General features: G+C 44.5%; 1 protein-coding gene across 1 annotated transcript; it reads right to left on the minus strand.

The window, feature by feature from the left end:
* Positions 1 to 577: 577 nt before the first annotated feature.
* On the minus strand, positions 578 to 17,216 carry CIMIP7 (ciliary microtubule inner protein 7). Its single transcript, XM_035104999.2, has 3 exons — positions 17,196 to 17,216; positions 2,423 to 2,500; positions 578 to 1,114 (listed from the first exon to the last, which is right to left on the minus strand). Exons 1-3 carry the CDS (start codon positions 17,199 to 17,201, stop codon positions 578 to 580), a joined length of 621 nt encoding a protein of 206 aa, XP_034960890.2. The 5' UTR covers positions 17,202 to 17,216.
* Positions 17,217 to 17,698: the final 482 nt, after the last annotated feature.

Here is a 17,698-nt window from a genome sequence, read left to right on the forward strand (position 1 = left end):
AATAATGGGAAGGGGAGCTCGTCACAGCAGGAGAGTCATACTCCTGGGATTCTCCTGCAGCCTCTTGCCCTCCCTGCCTCTGCTTCAGCCTCTGAGTCTAAGCTGCACCCTGCACTCTTAAGCTGCTCTCCTTGCTCACTAAAGCCTGTTACTTCTTCAGTATCCAACCATTCACACACACACCTTCACCTCTGATCTCTCTTCAGTGTCCCCTACCAATCCTGGGCTCTGAGCCTTCCTCCCCCGGGGCTTCCCTGTTTGGTGCCTATTCGTCCCTACAAACCAACCCTTTGTGCTTAGTCTTAAAAACAAACAAGTCCAATGACAAAATAGCAGAATTAAACAAGCATACCTCCGCACAACTCTTCTGACCGGCAAAACAACTTAGTGGCCAAAATCAAAAGAGTTTTGTGGCAAAAAGGTTTCCTGGCAGAGGGGAAATAAAGGGGAATGCAAAACCCGTAGCATCTGCTTGTGTCACAGTCCAGCAAGCTTTTATTTTATTTTCCCATATTTAACCTTGTACAAAGGAGCATTTAACTGTTCTCGCAGATAACCGAGGAACTCTCACGTGCGATCAGCAATTGTGCCAGCGCAAACAGTCTGAGACAGTCCACCGGGTTGGCCTGTAGGTGGCAGGACGCACATAAATGGGTCCTGTAGCAAAGGCTTCTGGGGTCTTGCTGGTATCTGTTGCAGTGGGCTCACATGAGCCTGGAACGGTGGCGGCCTCACTGGAGGCAGGGGCGGTGGGCTCACTGGAGGTAGGCTTGGTGGGCTCACTGGAGGCAGGCTTGGTGGGCTCACTGGTGGCAGGCTTGAGGGGGTCGGCATTTTTATCCACCTCATGCTTGAATGTCCTGAGGTTGGGTTCATACAAACAGTAGCTCCGGTACGTGTGCTGGTAGGTGGTGCTGGGTGTGCGTTGGAGGGGCTGCCCTTGCCTGTAGGAGTGATGAACTAACAACTGGGGGACCTTTTCTCTGGGGTGGAAGTCATACTGGTAGCTTGAGATGAGGGGCCTCTCGCGTCTTAACTCCTCCTTCAAGGGAACCCAGTCAATTATGTTCTTGGTGTCGGGAAGGCTTCCCTCTATTCTCCTCCTTCCTAAGCCCTGCCGTGAAACAATGACCAGACTGTTCATACCTGCACTACGAAAGGAGCCATCTAGCACACCATTTTAAACACAGGACAAGAAGAAGCCAGGAGGTTACCATGGGTGGAAGACAGGTGCAGTATTCTGAGAGCAGGGGAAGGGCACTGGAGGAAAGCCTTGCCACATTTTATCGAAACTAGTGATGGGTGAACTACCTTGGAATCGAGGGACAAAATTTGCGACTGATCAAGTGCTTGACGTCTCTCACACAAGTTTTGAAGAAGGGTCCACAACTCTGTGATTGCTTTTTTTAAAAATCTGTCTTCACACCAAGCTGAACTCCTGCCCTCAGTACTTGATCCTGCATATATTAACCCACAAGGTAGCTAGTATGCCACAAATTGCAATTATTTGGCATTTGAGTGCAAGTTTCTCCTAATACAGTGGTACCTCTACTTACGAATGTTTCTACTTACGAACGGAGCTCCGTCCGCCATCTTGGATGCGGTTTAGATAGGATTTTTTCTACTTACGAATTTTTAGATGGGATTTTTTTCTACTTACGAATTTTTTCTCCCAATGCATTCCTATGGGATTCAACTTACAATTTTTTTCTACTTACAAATGTGCGTTTGGAACGCATTAAATTCGTAAGTAGAGGTACCACTGTAAATACATTCTATACACATTTTTGCAACTAATTTATCCTAACGCATGTTGTATGCTATTCTCACGAATATATGCATTTCCCCCCAACACATTACTTGGCTGCAGGACTGCGCTGCAAAATTCGGACGTGCAAATTTCAAAGGATGGCTGTGCTTTGGTTCTCCTATTGTCTCAGAAAGTGTGGTTTCGCTAGACTAATCTTTGAGTTCAACCTTAGTCGACTTTCCCTCCCGGCACCAGGGAGGAATCTTACAGAGCACGCCTGCCTTAGCAAAGGATGATGTGGCATGGAGCCCTCCAGTGCTGAACCTAATGCTTGCCCAGTTCTGTCCTGTCCATGCGGGACCTGACCCTGACTGCTCGAGTGCATCAGGTACCCACTAGACATGTAAGGCAAAGCCTCAGGCTACTTCCTGCATCCAAGAGCACTTAACTAGTGCTTCTGCAGAGGCAGCCGGCTGGTGTCATCAGTTCCTGAGGGAGCCCTGGAGCCTGCCAAGGGAGAGCTAATCACATTAGGAATGAAACTGACGTCTCTAATCAAGCACTCCTCTGATTAACTTCTCTACCGGCTCTATTGCTGCATAAGAGGAAAAGGATAAAAACCCTTCCCCCCACACACACATACTCCCGCCCCCCGAAAGCAAGCACACTCACGTTCTCAAAATATGTAGCTGATCCTGGGAAGGAGTGCCTGTTGTCGTGCTTAGAGAATATGTGCTTTGAAGGAGTTTCCTGGAAAAAGAGCACAAGCAAGATTAGCCCACGGCTCCCTGCAAAATGCCACACCCTGCAGTCGTACCAGTGGAGTAAGGATGCGATCTGCTTTCAAACACCAGGCGAGGGCAAATTTGGCCCAAAGGAGAGGGATTCTGAATAGGTACTGGGGAGCTATGGATTTAGGATGCTATATTCCAAGACAATTGGGGACCCAAGGCTGAGAAAGACTGCTGAAGTTGGTAGGGTAGGGTTACCCAGTTTCAGAGCCACAGTTTAATTTGTATTCTGTTTTCACCCTGAGCCTGCTCCCCCCTCCACCTTTTATTTCTAGTAAAGTTTCACAACTGGGCCATTAAACTCTGCAATTGCCAGCCTCGGGATTCTGGAATCCATGCTACTGTTTAGATCAGAGTTGTAAGAGACCAGCCCCCTTTTTTTCTGAGACCTGGGAAAGACATGAGAAATGTGGGCTGCCTTTACACACTGAGTAACTTATAAGGGAACTTGCCTGGGAAACACGGGGTGAGACTGAGTTGTTCTCAGAGTTTCTGGGCTTTGGGAAGTTATGGGGGTGGGGAGGCTGCCAGGGTAATGAGCAAGCTGCTTTGATATTGGGATGGGTAAAGACAGCTAGAAGCTGGCCTTGCTTTCCCCAGCAAGTTTGTGTGTAGGTTGAGCCAATGAGTGCAGGCTGTACTGGCTTGAAGCCTTAAGAAAAAACAACATTTTGGTGCGCCCCAGGTGCACCTTGGCTGCAAGAAGTGGGAGGATAATGGCATCAACTACCTTAGGGACGCAGGTGGCACTGTGGTCTAAACCACTGAGCCTAGGGCTTGCCGATCAGAAGGTCAGTGGTTCGAATCCCCGCGATGGGGTGAGCTCCCGTTGCTCGCTCCCAGCTCCTGCCAACCTAGCAGTTCGAAAGCACGTCAAAGTGCAAGTAGATCAATAGGTACCGCTCCAGCGGGAAGGTAAATGGCGTTTCTGTGTGCTGCTCTGGTTTGCAAGAAGCGGCTTAGTCATGCTGGCCCCATGACCCTGAAGCTCCCTCAGCTAGTAAAGCGAGATGAGCGCTGCAACCCCAGAGTCGTCCGCGACTGGACCTAGTGGTCAGGGGTCCCTTTACCTTTACCTTAGATTAAGACTCAACTGGCAGCCCTGTAGAGCTGTTGAGTTGCAGTTGGACAAGCGAGTGTGATAGGCTCTCCTTAGCACCCTCGCTTCTCCACAACCTAGTCCTGGGATAATATAGGGCCTTATAGGTGGCAGATTCGCAGCTGGTGAAAATCCTACAAACAATGTATTATATACTGGCAGTAGTTTGCCCCACAAGCATCATAATGTTACTAATGCATGGACAAGTGTGGTGAAGCTATCCCTATCCAGTACATACCATACTGGGCAGACTGGGGAAGACTTGGAACGAAATCTCCACTCAGTCACGATTCACGAAGCTGGCTGAACTACCTTTAGCCAGTCACGCTTTCTTACCGTTTTGTACCTCACAGAATTGTTGTGAGGAGAAAATTGGGTAAATCCCTGCACAAAAGAATATCCCTGAAATCCTTTAAGGAAAGGTTTGATACAAAGGTGGTAAAATAGAATAAATATTGCAGGTGGTGTTGTTTTTTTGTACGGAGTACTTTCCACTATGCATTCAGGTAAACTGGCCAAGGAAACTGTAAATCTGGGCTTCAGTCTATCCTACATTGAAGCCTCTAGGATTCTTTCTATAAGGCCAAGCCCCTTGGATCTAAAAAGGGTCAATTGATTGCTCCACAACTGTTCCACCCTAGCAACAGCCAATGGCTATGCCTTTTGTTTGGTGTGTTGCATTTGGTATGTACTGTATATTTCTTCTGCTCAGGACTAGTAGAGAGTGAAGAATAAAAGCATCAGTTGCCTGTTCCACAGCTTCCATCAAGAAACAAGAAATGACTCATAGATACGTAACTTATCCAAATACTCACAACTGTCAATGACAACCGGTAAGTCTCTACACAGTCTTTTTGTTTTCACTCTATCTCATAAGCCCACCCATGTTGATAGACAAAAAACGGTAATTAGTGAGTTTAATTTCCCCCTTTTCTCTTAATTAGTGATTTCATTGTATTTATTTTCAAAACAGAATGTAATGCAAAACAAAAGAAAACACACCGTTCTGTTCCTAGGCATACAAGGCCTAGTCTTAGGCTCGCGGTCCTCGCATAAGGTCCAGCCTCTACTCAAGTGGGGAGTAATAATAATAATAATAATAATAATAATAATAATAATAATAATTTATTATTTATTCCCCAGCCACTCTGGGCGGCTTCCAACTGAATATTAAAAACAGTACAGCATCAAACATTAAAAACTTCCCTAAACAGGGCTTCCTTCAGTTGTCTTCTAAAAGTAAAATAGTTGCTTATTGCCTGGACATCTGCTGGGAGGGCGTTCCACAGGGCAGGTGCCACTACCGAGAAGGCCCTCTGTCTGGTTCCCTGTAACCTCACTTATCGCAATGAGGGAACCGCCAGAAGGCCCTCGGTGCTGGATCTCAGTGTCCGGGCTGAATGATGGGGGTGGAGACGCTCCTTCAGGTATACAGGACCGAGGCCGTTTAGGGCTTTAAAGGTCAGTACCAACACTTTGAATTGTGCTCGGAAACGTACTGGGAGCCAGTATAGATCTCTCAGGACTGGTGTTATGTTTGTCCGGCGGCTGCTCCCAGTCACTAGTCTAGCTGCCGCATTCCAGATTAATTGCAGTTTCCGGGTCACCTTAAAGGTAGCCCCACGTAGAGCGCATTGCAGTAGTCCAAGCAGGAGATAACCAGAGCATGCACCACTCTGGCGAGACAGTCTGCAGGCAGGTAGGGTCTCAGCCTGCGTACCAGATGGAGCTGGTAGACAGCCGCCCTGGACACAGAATTAACCTGTGCCTCCATGGACAGCTGTGAGTCCAAAATGACTCCCAGGCTGCACACCTGGTCCTTCAGGGGCACAGTTACCTCATTGAGGACCAGGGAGTCCTCCACACCTGCCCGCCTCCTGTCCCCCACAAACAGTACTTCTGTCTTGTCAGGATTCAACCTCAACCCGTTAGCCGCCACCCACCCTCCAACCGCCTCCAGGCACTCACACAGGACCTTCACCGCCTTCACTGGTTCTGATTTAAAAGAGAGGTAAACTATCACTGGCAATCCTCTCTCTCTGCTGGTAGGTAGCAAGAAACCTGTAATTGGGGCATCTTGAGATGGGAGTACCAGACACTTTGTCTTTGTGGGAAGCTGAGCTGAACAGGCCACCCAAGGGCCTCTCAGGCTGGCACATCAATAGGATAAACAAAATTGCTCCCTTTTTCCACCCTGGCTGGCCGATGGTAGGGCTTCAGGTGCTGTGGTGTGTTAGTCACTCTGTATGCTCTCTGTCTCATGAGGAGTGCTCTTGCCCACCCACATTATCAGAGTGTACACCTGCGAGGCCTTATCCTGCAAAGTGGTGGGCTAAGACCCTTTCCTCTCTTGAATCCAGAGCTCCCCAGCATATGACAAAATGGGAGATGTGTTCTCTGTGCAGATGTCAGCTTCAAGGGATGCTCTGTTAGCAGACAAATTTCATCAGGAGGAATCATTCTAAGGGAGTCAATTGTGCCATTCACTGATGTCTGAAAAGCTCTTGCAAGCTGGCAGCTAGAGATCAGTTTTGCATCCTCCAGGAGCTTATTCTGTTGCCTTAGCTGGCATCCCTGTGCATCCCTAGGAGCCAACAGGGCGGTCAAGCCAAGGAGCTGAAGATGCACAGGTTGTATTTATCCTATTGAAGTAGCCAAACACATATTTTGCTACAGGTCTCTGATTGTTATATGCCAACATTTATAGGCTGCCTAAAAGTGAGGTCTGTGAGGTGCTGGCTCTTTTAGAGCAACTTCTCCCTCACAACTAATCTTAGTCAGTCTGGCTAGAGGGAATTTCTCCGTTTTACAAGCTGAAGCCAGAATTGCTCTCCTGCGTTTTGTAATGCACTGCCTATACAGTCATACTTCGGTTTACAACCGCCTCGGTTTAAAAACACCGCGGACCCATCTGGAACGGATTACTCCACTTTCCCTTACTTTCAATGGGAAAGTTCGCTTCAGGTTAAGTACAGACTTCCGGAACCAATCGTGGTTGTAAAACGAGGTACCACTGTACTTCACTGATTCTCCATGTCTCTCCGAATCATGCTGAAAACTAGTGTATAAGGTACTAGCTAGCACCTCATTGTGAAATACAGTTTGTATAGGTGCCTGTACATTATACAGGCTGCAAGTTTTAGTTTCTGTTTCTTTTTGGACGAAGGGTCTCTCTCCTAGTGCACGCCTTGGAGTGGAGGCTGCACCATGTGGTTCTTCAGAAGCAAATGTCTTCTCATAATAAATACTAATAGCAATAAATTTTTATTTATACCCCGCCCTCCCTGGCCAAGACCGAGCTCAGGGCGGCTAACACTGAATATAAATACAGTAAAAACATTAAAAACAAGACCACCACCCCCAAACAAACAGTTGATTAAAATGATAGCAATAAATAACCTTCTTGTGAGGTACCTTTGCCTGCTCAATCTGCCCAGGACTGCTGCTAAAATGAATCCCTGTTTTTGTCGCTCTGACATTGCAATGCCCTTGCCTGTGTTATAAGAATTTTGAGGTCATATCTATATATATATAATAATTGTTCATAAAACATGTACATGAATGTACAGGCACATGTCTGAAGCAGCACAGGAAGACAGGCCTTTCTGACACCATTTTGACTCTCTCTCTGACCAGGTGTTCCTCTGCAAGGAAGAAGTGGGGTGGGGGGAACCTTCTCATTGTCTCAGGAATTAAAGTGATAATCCCTGGCATCCTGATACCTGACTGCCAGACAAAAGGGTGTGATTAACTTGGCTGGGAAACAGGGAAATGTAAATATCTCTCAATTTTGTTGATTAGGTTTTGGGGGGCAGGGGGCAGGGTCCAGACTGCTCAGATTACTGCCACCAGACCTCCCCTTTCATGATGTACCTATGATGAATCTAGGGAGGGGGGTCTTGGGCTACACCCCTTCTGTGACATATGGATGATGCTTCTGGGGGGTGGGCTGAAACCAATTTCAAATTTCTTTTTAAGGGCAAGACATCTTTGTTTGGGGTTCCTTCCTTGTTCTCCTGTGTGAGAGGAAGGACCCTGTTGCAACAGTTAAAATAAAAGTGCCTTGCTTCGTACGTCCTGGTTTGGTCTCTGTTATTTGGTGGGCAGGAGACGCTTAAATTCGTCTGCTTGCCTGGATCCTTGAGCTCTCCCTGGGTCAAGATCCATTTCTCTGGGTTCATAGGAACCAGCTTAAATTTTACAACAATTTGGCGACCACTTCGGGGACCCAGTTTTGCCTTGAGCTCCGGGTTCACTGAGGAAGGGGAGCCCAGCGCGCCCTTGCCTCTTTTGCAGGGGGGTAAACCAACCTCAGGACCCGAGGCACTTGGTAGTAATTGAGAGTCCAAGCGGGACCCCCAGGACGAAGCAACGTTTAAAGGGACAAGGCTGTTTTTTTTTCAGGAACCAGTTGGAAGCTGGAGACAACGGGATTCGACTGAAAGGATCGGTCGTGAGTATTAAAAGGGGACACCTTGGGTGAGCTAAGAACCACAGCAACTAAAAATCTATTTCTCCACTTGGACTATCCTTTTCTACTCTCCTCTTTGGACCTTAGTTGCAGCAAGGCTGCCAGGCACAGTTACAAGGTAGAACTGAGGTCCAGGGCAACAGTCTTTACGTTAAACGCAGAGCTCAGAAAGACTGTCCCAGCTCCCTTCTGCCAAACTGAGCAGAAGTCTGAGCAAACTGTCGCTTTTCTACCAATCTGGGAATCTGGCTATCCCAGCTCTGTTTCCTATTCCTCTGCTCTTAATCTTCGGGTGAAGACGCCCCCCTGCCATGGCGACCTTTGTTAGGTATGACCCATGACCAGAGATTGCAAGTGCGCCCGTTCCTTTCCTACTACTCTGTATCTCTGTATTCCTCAGTTCCGACCTGACATTGCGTAGGCAAGCGTTCAGTAGGATATGAGTCTAGTGTGTAAGAGGCAGGGAAGTTGCTGTGGAACCCTCAGGCAATTGATGACCAGTGGGAGGGTTCCAATAGGGTTTTAGCTGCACCAGGCCGCCTAGTAGTTAGTGCACGCGAACGGCAGGCAGGAACACCACTAGGACGTGGGGGTGAGTCATAGACTCGGGAAGTTAAGAGTGTCCAGGAACAGGGTCGGGGACCCAGAACTGCAGTATAAAAAGGCTTAAGTAAAATGGGTGCAACCCACTCTAAGGAATTCCTTTCCCAGACTCCCAACCGAGGCAAAGCACAACTGAGGCTTGGCTCCGGTAAGGACTTTGAGGATGAAAGTCCACTCCAATTCGTTCTCTTAAATTGGCACGAAATCCCCGGGGCGGACAAGCTTGAAGGGAACCAATTGCAAAAACTTTGTAAGAAAAAAACACTGGGTCCGCTTTACTATGGACCACCCAGATGAGGGGAAATGGCTACCAGGAGGTTCCTTTAACATACAGTGAATCTCCGCTTTAAAATTAACCCTGGTGAACTCTGAATGAGAAAAGTTTTGTGAGGAATCCTACAAAGTATGTTATGGTATAAAATTATATATGTTTGCATGTTACATGTTGTCTGTGTTGTCTGTGAAGTGTATGTGCGTCTGATCCTTGTGTCTGCTATAGTTCATTGTTCCCCTTAAAGTAAATGAGAGATATAATCCAGGTTTAGGAAATTAGGGGTTTGTGTAAAATTTGGCCATGACACCCACAGACTGCCTTTTTTAAAGCATGCATAGTTTAAAATAATATAATAATAAGGCAAGCTTGCTTAAATAATCTTATGTAAGGGCTTGATCAACCCAAAAACAATGGCAAATATTTAAAAGAGTGGAGGTAGTGTGTAAAGGTTTGTTTTAAAGAGGCTGTAGAAGGCCATTTTTTCCTCTCCAAAAGTAAAAAGAGGGGGCAGGATGAAGGAAAATAAGAGTAGTAAGTTTGAAAATGCTTGCTCAATGCTTTGAAAATATTTTGAAACTTGAAAATGTTCACTTCATGAGGTGTGCAAATGTTTGTTATTGAGAGAGGCTCTAAAAGGGAGTCTTCCTCCAAGTGACTAGAGGAATATTGACTAAAGGAAAATTGAACAGCTATTCCTATAAAGGTGAATTGTTTGTCAAAAGTAGAGCTTCCTTAGCCAGGAATTGTCTATCTGAGTCTAGTTTTAACTTCAATTGTGTTGGGCTCCTGATATCACCTCTTAAGGAAAAAAACTCATCTGCTAAAGGGTTCTATATAAAGTTGGTATTTTCATTCAAATCTTGTGAATCCTGTATCTTAGAGGGTTAGACTAAATGACCTCAGGGTCCCTTCTAACCCCCATTTTAGAGCTATGTGAAAGGCAATGTGTCTGATGTGGTGATGGGTTGAAATTCAGCCCAGCTCTGCTTTCTGGCAAGGAAAGATTATTGGTTTTCAGAGTTGGAACAAGAGTGTAATTGTTGTTTTTGTGGAGTGATTATATAAGTTTTTATCACTTTCTCTATTAAGGGTTAAAGTTTAAGCACATATGAAAGTCTTGAACATTTCCCAATCTTTCTCTAGAGAGTAAAAGTGGGGTGTATGTGCATACCTACCCCTTTCTGTACAGAAAGGGGGAGCGGGAAGGGAAAAGGGAGATTGTAACCTTGAAAATGTTTGTTTGTGAACTCATAATATTTAAGGTCTGTGTCACAAGGGAGCCATGTGCTCTGTATGTAATGTTTCACCATGTGACTATGGAATATGGTGTTCCTTCTAGGGAAATGTTATTAAAAGTAGAGGATCCATAGCCAGCAAATGTCTATCTGAGTCACTTTAACCTTGATTCAAATGGACAGAATGGTTTTAGTAAGGAAGTAAATTCCCTCTTAAACTGTTTATCCAATCTTAAGGTTTGCTAAAGGCTTCTATATAACGTTGGTACTTTTAATCTTCCCCTTCCTTATTTTTCCCTTAGTACACACATGTGCTTCCGTGATAGGGCATAGCCTGTGTTTCCTTCCCAGTCAGGCGTCTGTACTCAAATGTATGTGTATCCTAAGGGCAGTGATAGTGTTGAGATCCCCATATTTCAGAAGGGGTGGACTAGATTACTCAAGATCCCTTCCAACCCTTTCCAAACTTGCAAAAAGGAGGGAGAGAAAATGTGTTTGTAAGCACTGAAAAGTGAGTTTCTGTGTAAAATCTAACCCTATTTTAAAATCTACTCTTTCCCCTTCCCTTCCTTTATTCAGATGGTAATTTTGTCAAGAGGTGCAGCACTTTAAAAAATGGTACAATAGACTGCCGAATCATGAACTCTGTACATGCACAGAGGCTATGTCAGCTTGAAGAGGAAAATAGAGGAGAAAAATGAGGTTTTAACTAAGGGGCGAAAAGGTTATAATCTGCTCATGAAATATTATTCAAATTTCTTAATGTAAAGCTTTGAACCACTGAGGGAAAACAACCTCATGTGTGTTACTGGTCCATCAAGGTTAAGTGGTTGCCAAGTTCCAAAAATCTTAACATGCCAGATTCTTTCCACAGGTATAAATAGCAGAGTACTACTATAAGTCTGTCTCTTGAGTAGTTTATAAATTAATTAAGAGGTTCAAGGTTATGCTTTGCACATGAAACTTAAATTTAAATTTCCTTATGTAAAAATAAATAGATAAAGAACCATTGAGAACCATCAACTGTTTAGAAGCTGCCAATTCCAGTTCAACATGCAAAACTCTGTACATTTTAGGAACATTTCCTGACTGATTTTCACATGAAATAATTTTCCCTTTCCAGCAGAATACTGAGATTCAGGGTGTGGAGAAATTCTTTCAGAACCTTAATGCAAAATTATCTCCCAATGGGGGGGGGGGACGCCACCTAAACAAGCCCCTCCACACTTGGAAATTCATAGAAAATTGCTGTCTACCAGTTGACAGACTATGCAAACAAAAGGCTCCATTTCTTTCCTAGCAGGTACTCAGGATGGATACTTATCTCCCATTTGCATTTCACCCCGAAGCATTACCCTATGTTAATATAACCCTCCCTTTTCTAATGTAGCAATGATTGAGTGTTTTGCCAATTCTTTTCTTCCACAGCAAAAAAAAAAAAAAAAAAAAAAGTGAGGAGTGAGGAGATACAAACAGTAATTTCATTTCTCTTTGGCGCTTCTCTTTAGCTTATAAATAATCTGCTTCCATTTATTATATCAGTTTTTCCATTATGTCTATGAAATTATTCTAACAATAACCAGGTAAAAATTGTTGTGTGAGTGGTAATCTAAATTTTATTTTGTTTTATTTTTGTATCTTTTTTTTTTGGTATTTCTACTTTTTCTTTCTGTACATACAAATGTAGCATCTAAGTCATTCTTTCCTGTAAATAATAATAATAATAATCCCTTTCAAACAAGATACATGAACCTCAAAGAGAATTCAGAACCACATAAGGAAAATGTTAATAACTTATCGATTGTGTCCTAATTAACAAAATTTTTGTCCTTTGTTTCCTCCACAGCCAAACTAGGTGAAGTAAATTAAACTGACTGAGTAGACAATAACAGCAGTAATTAAATAACTATGATCTTATATTATTTGCAGCTCCCCAAGAAGAAATTTCTAGAATATTCTCCCCTTTCTTGACTATTTATCACTATTATTTTTTAACTAATTATATCTTCAGGCCCCAACCCCCTGCAGGCCTATTTTCAAAAGGATGTTTTACAGGAAACCAAATTGACATTTTATCTCTTTGATCACAACCTAAGAAGGAGGACCTAGAAAGCTATAACGTTTCAGCAAGGTTTAGAAGTGCTGTTATAGAAGTACTGTTAACTTCCTCCCAGTGACTCGAAGGCAGACAAGAAAACCCCCTTGTTGGAGATACATGCAAAAGCAGCCGGAATTGTCTCAAGATCATGATGGCCTCAAGACATACAACTGATATATAATTATTAGGTCTTATGTTGCGTGATATTCGACAGAAACATTGAACTATGTCTGACAGTATGTTATTTCCACAAGGAGGGGGAGGTGAACCAATTTTGTGTTTAATTGTTGGGTTTTTTTTTAAAAAAAAAAATGTATAGTGTCCCAATGTTTTTTTTTTGTATTATTGCCATGCATTGTATGCCTTTTAAAGGATCAGGATATTGCATAGTTCAGTATTTAGATTAGATCAACTTATGACCACATTTTCTTGTCCCACCTGGCACTCTGCAGTGTGCCAACCTTCTCTACACATTTTTTAAATTTGTTTTTACTCATTTTACCAAGAATAAGCTCCAAGATCCATGAAACACCAGATAAATGAAGGTATTTATGTCTTGATTTAACAGGAATGATCCCTTTTAGAGTTAAATTTGACTAATTTGGACATGTTTTATGGGGCTGTATAAATTTTAATTTGGCTTCAGTTCTAATTGGGCAAGTGTATCCAAGGTGCAAGTAGCTTTCTTCCTTTAAGAGCAACTGGGCAACTCCCTACAGTGCAAGGCCAGAGCCTATAATAAAGGCCCATAGAAAGCCCAAGGCAAAGGCATCTCTCTCATGACATGTCCAAACCTGTGGCAGCTATGGTGAGTGCCAGGCGACATGGTCAATATGAAAGCCCTAAGGGGATTCACCAGGGATTGTTGCTGTTGTGCCACGTTGGAGGTGTGCAACCAGAGGAGAGCTAGCTTTTGACACCTGAGAACACACAAAAGGGTAAACAAGCAAACTGCACTTTCCAGTCAATATTGGTGGACCATCCTGTTAAGTGTAATACATAGACCATTTTTGAGAAATGCTTCTCCCAAAGTACTAAAACAACACATCTGGTTATTCTTTTGTGGGGCAACAATTTTTAAGAAAAATTATAGCCCCAAATGGGGAATTGTTATAAGAATTTTGAGGTCATATCTATATATATATAATAATTGTTCATAAAACATGTACATGAATGTACAGGCACATGTCTGAAGCAGCACAGGAAGACAGGCCTTTCTGACACCATTTTGACTCTCTCTCTGACCAGGTGTTCCTCTGCAAGGAAGAAGTGGGGTGGGGGGAACCTTCTCATTGTCTCAGGAATTAAAGTGATAATCCCTGGCATCCTGATACCTGACTGCCAGACAAAAGGGTGTGATTAACTTGGCTGGGAAACAGGGAAATGTAAATATCTCTCAATTTTGTTGATTAGGTTTTGGGGGGCAGGGGGCAGGGTCCAGACTGCTCAGATTACTGCCACCAGACCTCCCCTTTCATGATGTACCTATGATGAATCTAGGGAGGGGGGTCTTGGGCTACACCCCTTCTGTGACATATGGATGATGCTTCTGGGGGGTGGGCTGAAACCAATTTCAAATTTCTTTTTAAGGGCAAGACATCTTTGTTTGGGGTTCCTTCCTTGTTCTCCTGTGTGAGAGGAAGGACCCTGTTGCAACAGTTAAAATAAAAGTGCCTTGCTTCGTACGTCCTGGTTTGGTCTCTGTTATTTGGTGGGCAGGAGACGCTTAAATTCGTCTGCTTGCCTGGATCCTTGAGCTCTCCCTGGGTCAAGATCCATTTCTCTGGGTTCATAGGAACCAGCTTAAATTTTACAACACCTGTATCCCCCAATATTATCTTTCTGTTCTGCCCTGCATCCACAACCAGCTTCTCATCCTTTCCTGTGAAACTCTCCATGGCCTTGCCCCCTTCCCCTCCCTGGGCTCATGGGGTTGTGTGGATTCTGATTGCGAGCAAAGCAAAGCGGAGGAAGAAGGTTTAAGGCCCCCTCCCTACACAGTATAGCCCTGATCCGGCTTGTGGGGTTGGGCTGTCCCAGCGATTTATTATTTTTTTAAAGATCAAGTGCCCCAGGGCAACCATATGATAAATATCACATCTAGTTTGGCCCTCGTATAGAAGTTGTTTCTAAGCCTGCTACCTGAGGTCCTTTTATTGGGAGAAGCGGGAGATGGAGCCTGGGATTATCTGCATGCGCAGCATGTACCTCTGCCACTGAATTATGACCCTTTGCTTCTATATTCTCGAAAGCCACCCTGTAATTTCAAGGTTGGGTAGGAGAGGCATTTTGCCAAGCCTTCATTGTTGCTCAGGCTTTATAAATAAAGTTGACCCCCCTCGATCAGCATGGACTTTGAAACCCAAAGAGACAGAGAGAGACTCTGCCTCTCGTCTCTTACAGCTTTTGAAAACAATATTTTCCGTACCAGTGAAACTGCTAGCAAACACTTTGCCACAACATAATTAAAATGTAGTACGGGGTAACTGGAGACCAGATAAAGTGCTTTGGGGGGGCTATATCCAGCCCGCAAGCTGTCAGGGGTCTTGTAAGTGTAATGAAATATTGCCAGAGAGGGATTTTCAACAGGTACAGTTTGTAATCCCAAAATGCTGCAAGGGTTGGAAAACAAGCACTTGCTCAAACAGGCAGAACTATTAAGCAAACACAAGCCCCTGCCTTTGCATCCGATCACCCTCATTAGATCTCCCACAGATAAAATACTGAGCTATATCATTTCTCCCCTCCATGAAATGAGCTGAGAACGAACACTTGGGCTTGGGAATCAGCAGTGGGAGTTCTCCCTTGCGAACCGAACGGATCAGAGAAAGAGATTATCCAAGCAGCACAGATGCAGAGTCACATGAGCTAAGCCCCTTGTCACAACACGATGCTCGGTTTCCTGCCTGTCCAGTGCTGCGAGGTGACAGGACTCCAGGCGCAGCGGCACAGAGGACGAGAAGCAGCCGTGGCTTTACCTATTGTCAAAACTGCTGTGGGTCCCGAAAGAGAATTAAGAGGCAGCTGTCTTCATCGCTTAATGGGGACAGATGCCAAGTCTCCAACTGTCAGTGCCAGGGTGTGGGGGCAGGAGGAGCCTAATCCACAACATGCCGCTCGAGATATTGCAAAGCAATTAAATAGGTCTTAGCTGCTACCCGAAATCCCAGCAGATAGATTTAATAAAGAGGAGGGCTAGCACTTCCGTACCACAATAACAAAGGACAACCTGGTCCTCCCAAAGACAGGAAAGAAACTACCGACAACGGATTCCTCTCGTGAGCAGGTGGCAGAGGCTTCTTCCAGACTGTAGCTGTTCTCGGGTGGGATTCAACCATGGACCTGCAAATTCAGGTTCCACAATTATAGCTGACTGGGAGGCTTTGCACTGGACCTAATGGTCAGGGGTCCCTTTACCTTTTTACTCAGTAAACAGAGGATTGAGAAGCATTTCCACTAATGTAACCTTGGGCACATGGAATTTTTGCTTTACCTTTCATTTTTGTTTTATTTGAGAAATTTATATCCATCTTTCACTATAAAAGCGCTCAAGGCAGCTATTAAAAACAGCAAGAAGACAATTAACAAACAATTAGCTGCATTTTAGTTATTAAATCATAATAACATCTAGTATACGTAAGTATCTAGCATAATAGCATCTAGCATACATAAGTTCTAACAGTGTGATATTCACAACCTCCTAAAACTGATCGTAACGGAAGCTCAAAAACCTACCCACACCTTCCTAAATAGATTTTTCCGATCAGAAAAGCATTTTACTTTACAGCATGACATATTATGCTTTACAGGAAGACATATTCTTGCAACACCATACAGAAAAGTTGAGCACTAGGATTCAGGAGCCTGCCTACTGTTCCAGCTCAAATTAAGTTCACATCAGCAAATGGGATAAAATCAGCAGTTTGGGACAAGCAATTTTATCCAGGTTGAATTAGGATTTTAATCCCAGGCTTCACACATATACACAAAATGCAAGCGAAAGAGTCAACTACGTGATGGGATCCATCAGTTGCCATCCCATATCTACCATAGTATGTCTCTTGAGTACTCTGGATAGGACCTAGGGCCCCGCTGCAAAAGCTCCTTTCTAAACTCGGTGGTAAAATGGCAAATGCAATCCAGTGTAAACAAGTGTAAAAGTGAAGCATGTTCATCTACAGTATATCCTCATGAGCTGACGGATCAGAAATGAGACCTTGGGCTCATGGTGCAAGAATATCTTGACCCAGTGTGTGTGGGGAAAGGCACATTCCATGACAGCGATCACTAGGAAGGGAACTGAAAATCATAGAATCATAGAGTTGGAAGGGACCCTGAGGGTCATTTAGTGCAACCCCCTGCAATGCAGGAATCCTGCCCACAGCCATCCCTGGGTGGGCTTGAACCACCAACTTTCTGGTTAACACCCAGATGGGCTGTTGCGAAAATTAAACTGCCAATATTGTAATGCTGCTACAGAAATACATGGCGTGGCTGCATTTGGAATGCTGTGTACAGTTGGAAAACAAATAGGGGTTTTTTTTTAAAGGGTAGCCACAGGTTGAAGGTGGGTCTCAGGTATAAAAAGGCTGAAGACTTGTGGTCAAATAGTTAAATACCCGAAGAACTTGAGATGAGAACTTTCTCTCCCAGATCTTAACCACACCAATGCACACTGAGGCCTACTTCCAGTACATTTCATGCCTTCCTCTGTGCAAAATGAGATTAGTCACACAGCACGCCCATAAGGCCCTTTCATTGCATTTCTCCTTATTAACAACCAGATAGGAGGTCTGGTAAGGATGAAGGCTTTCATTTGCCTTCTTCCCAGTGGGAGCCTGTCGAAGACCAGTCGGAGATGACCTGCCACTCACCTTCATTCTCCTCAGGAAGAGTTCAGGAGGTTGTGGCTGGGCTGCTTTGCGATACTCCTGGGTGAAGTCGCTCCTGCATCTGCTTCTGTAGTTGCCATAGAAACCGTTGGCGTGCTGGAGCAAGAGAGGCAACAGGGAGCCCCTAATTAGCAATTGAGCAACATAATCCAGTCGCCTCTCCAAACTTGCTGGTGAGCTTGATAGGGGCCAGTGGAGGTCACACTTTGTCTCTGACAACTATGAAAGGATTTTATGGGGGTTTGTCATTATTCTTATTACCGACAAGAAAAGCGGCTCTTCAGACGAGGGCAAGAAGCAGACAGGCGAATCTCTTGGCCACGTTACGCCAGCCAAGGACTTGTCAAGAGAGCTTCATTTAGGAGGGCAGAGAGTAATGTTTCGACAGTCTTGATCAGGCATCCCCAAACTGCGGCCCTCCAGATGTTTTGGCCTACAACTCCCATGATCCCTAGCTAACAGGACCAGTGGTCAGGGATGATGGG

Source organism: Zootoca vivipara, chromosome 2 (assembly GCF_965207765.1).
Source record: "Zootoca vivipara chromosome 2, rZooViv2.hap1.1, whole genome shotgun sequence".
NCBI lineage: Eukaryota > Metazoa > Chordata > Lepidosauria > Squamata > Lacertidae > Zootoca > Zootoca vivipara.

Excerpts from the sequence above, each read along its gene's own strand:
- CIMIP7 (XM_035104999.2), bottom strand. Across the intron at positions 1,115-2,422 it reads CAGCTACATATTTTGAGAAC|GGCTTAGGAAGGAGGAGAAT; the intron begins GTGAGTGTGCTT and ends GTTTCACGGCAG.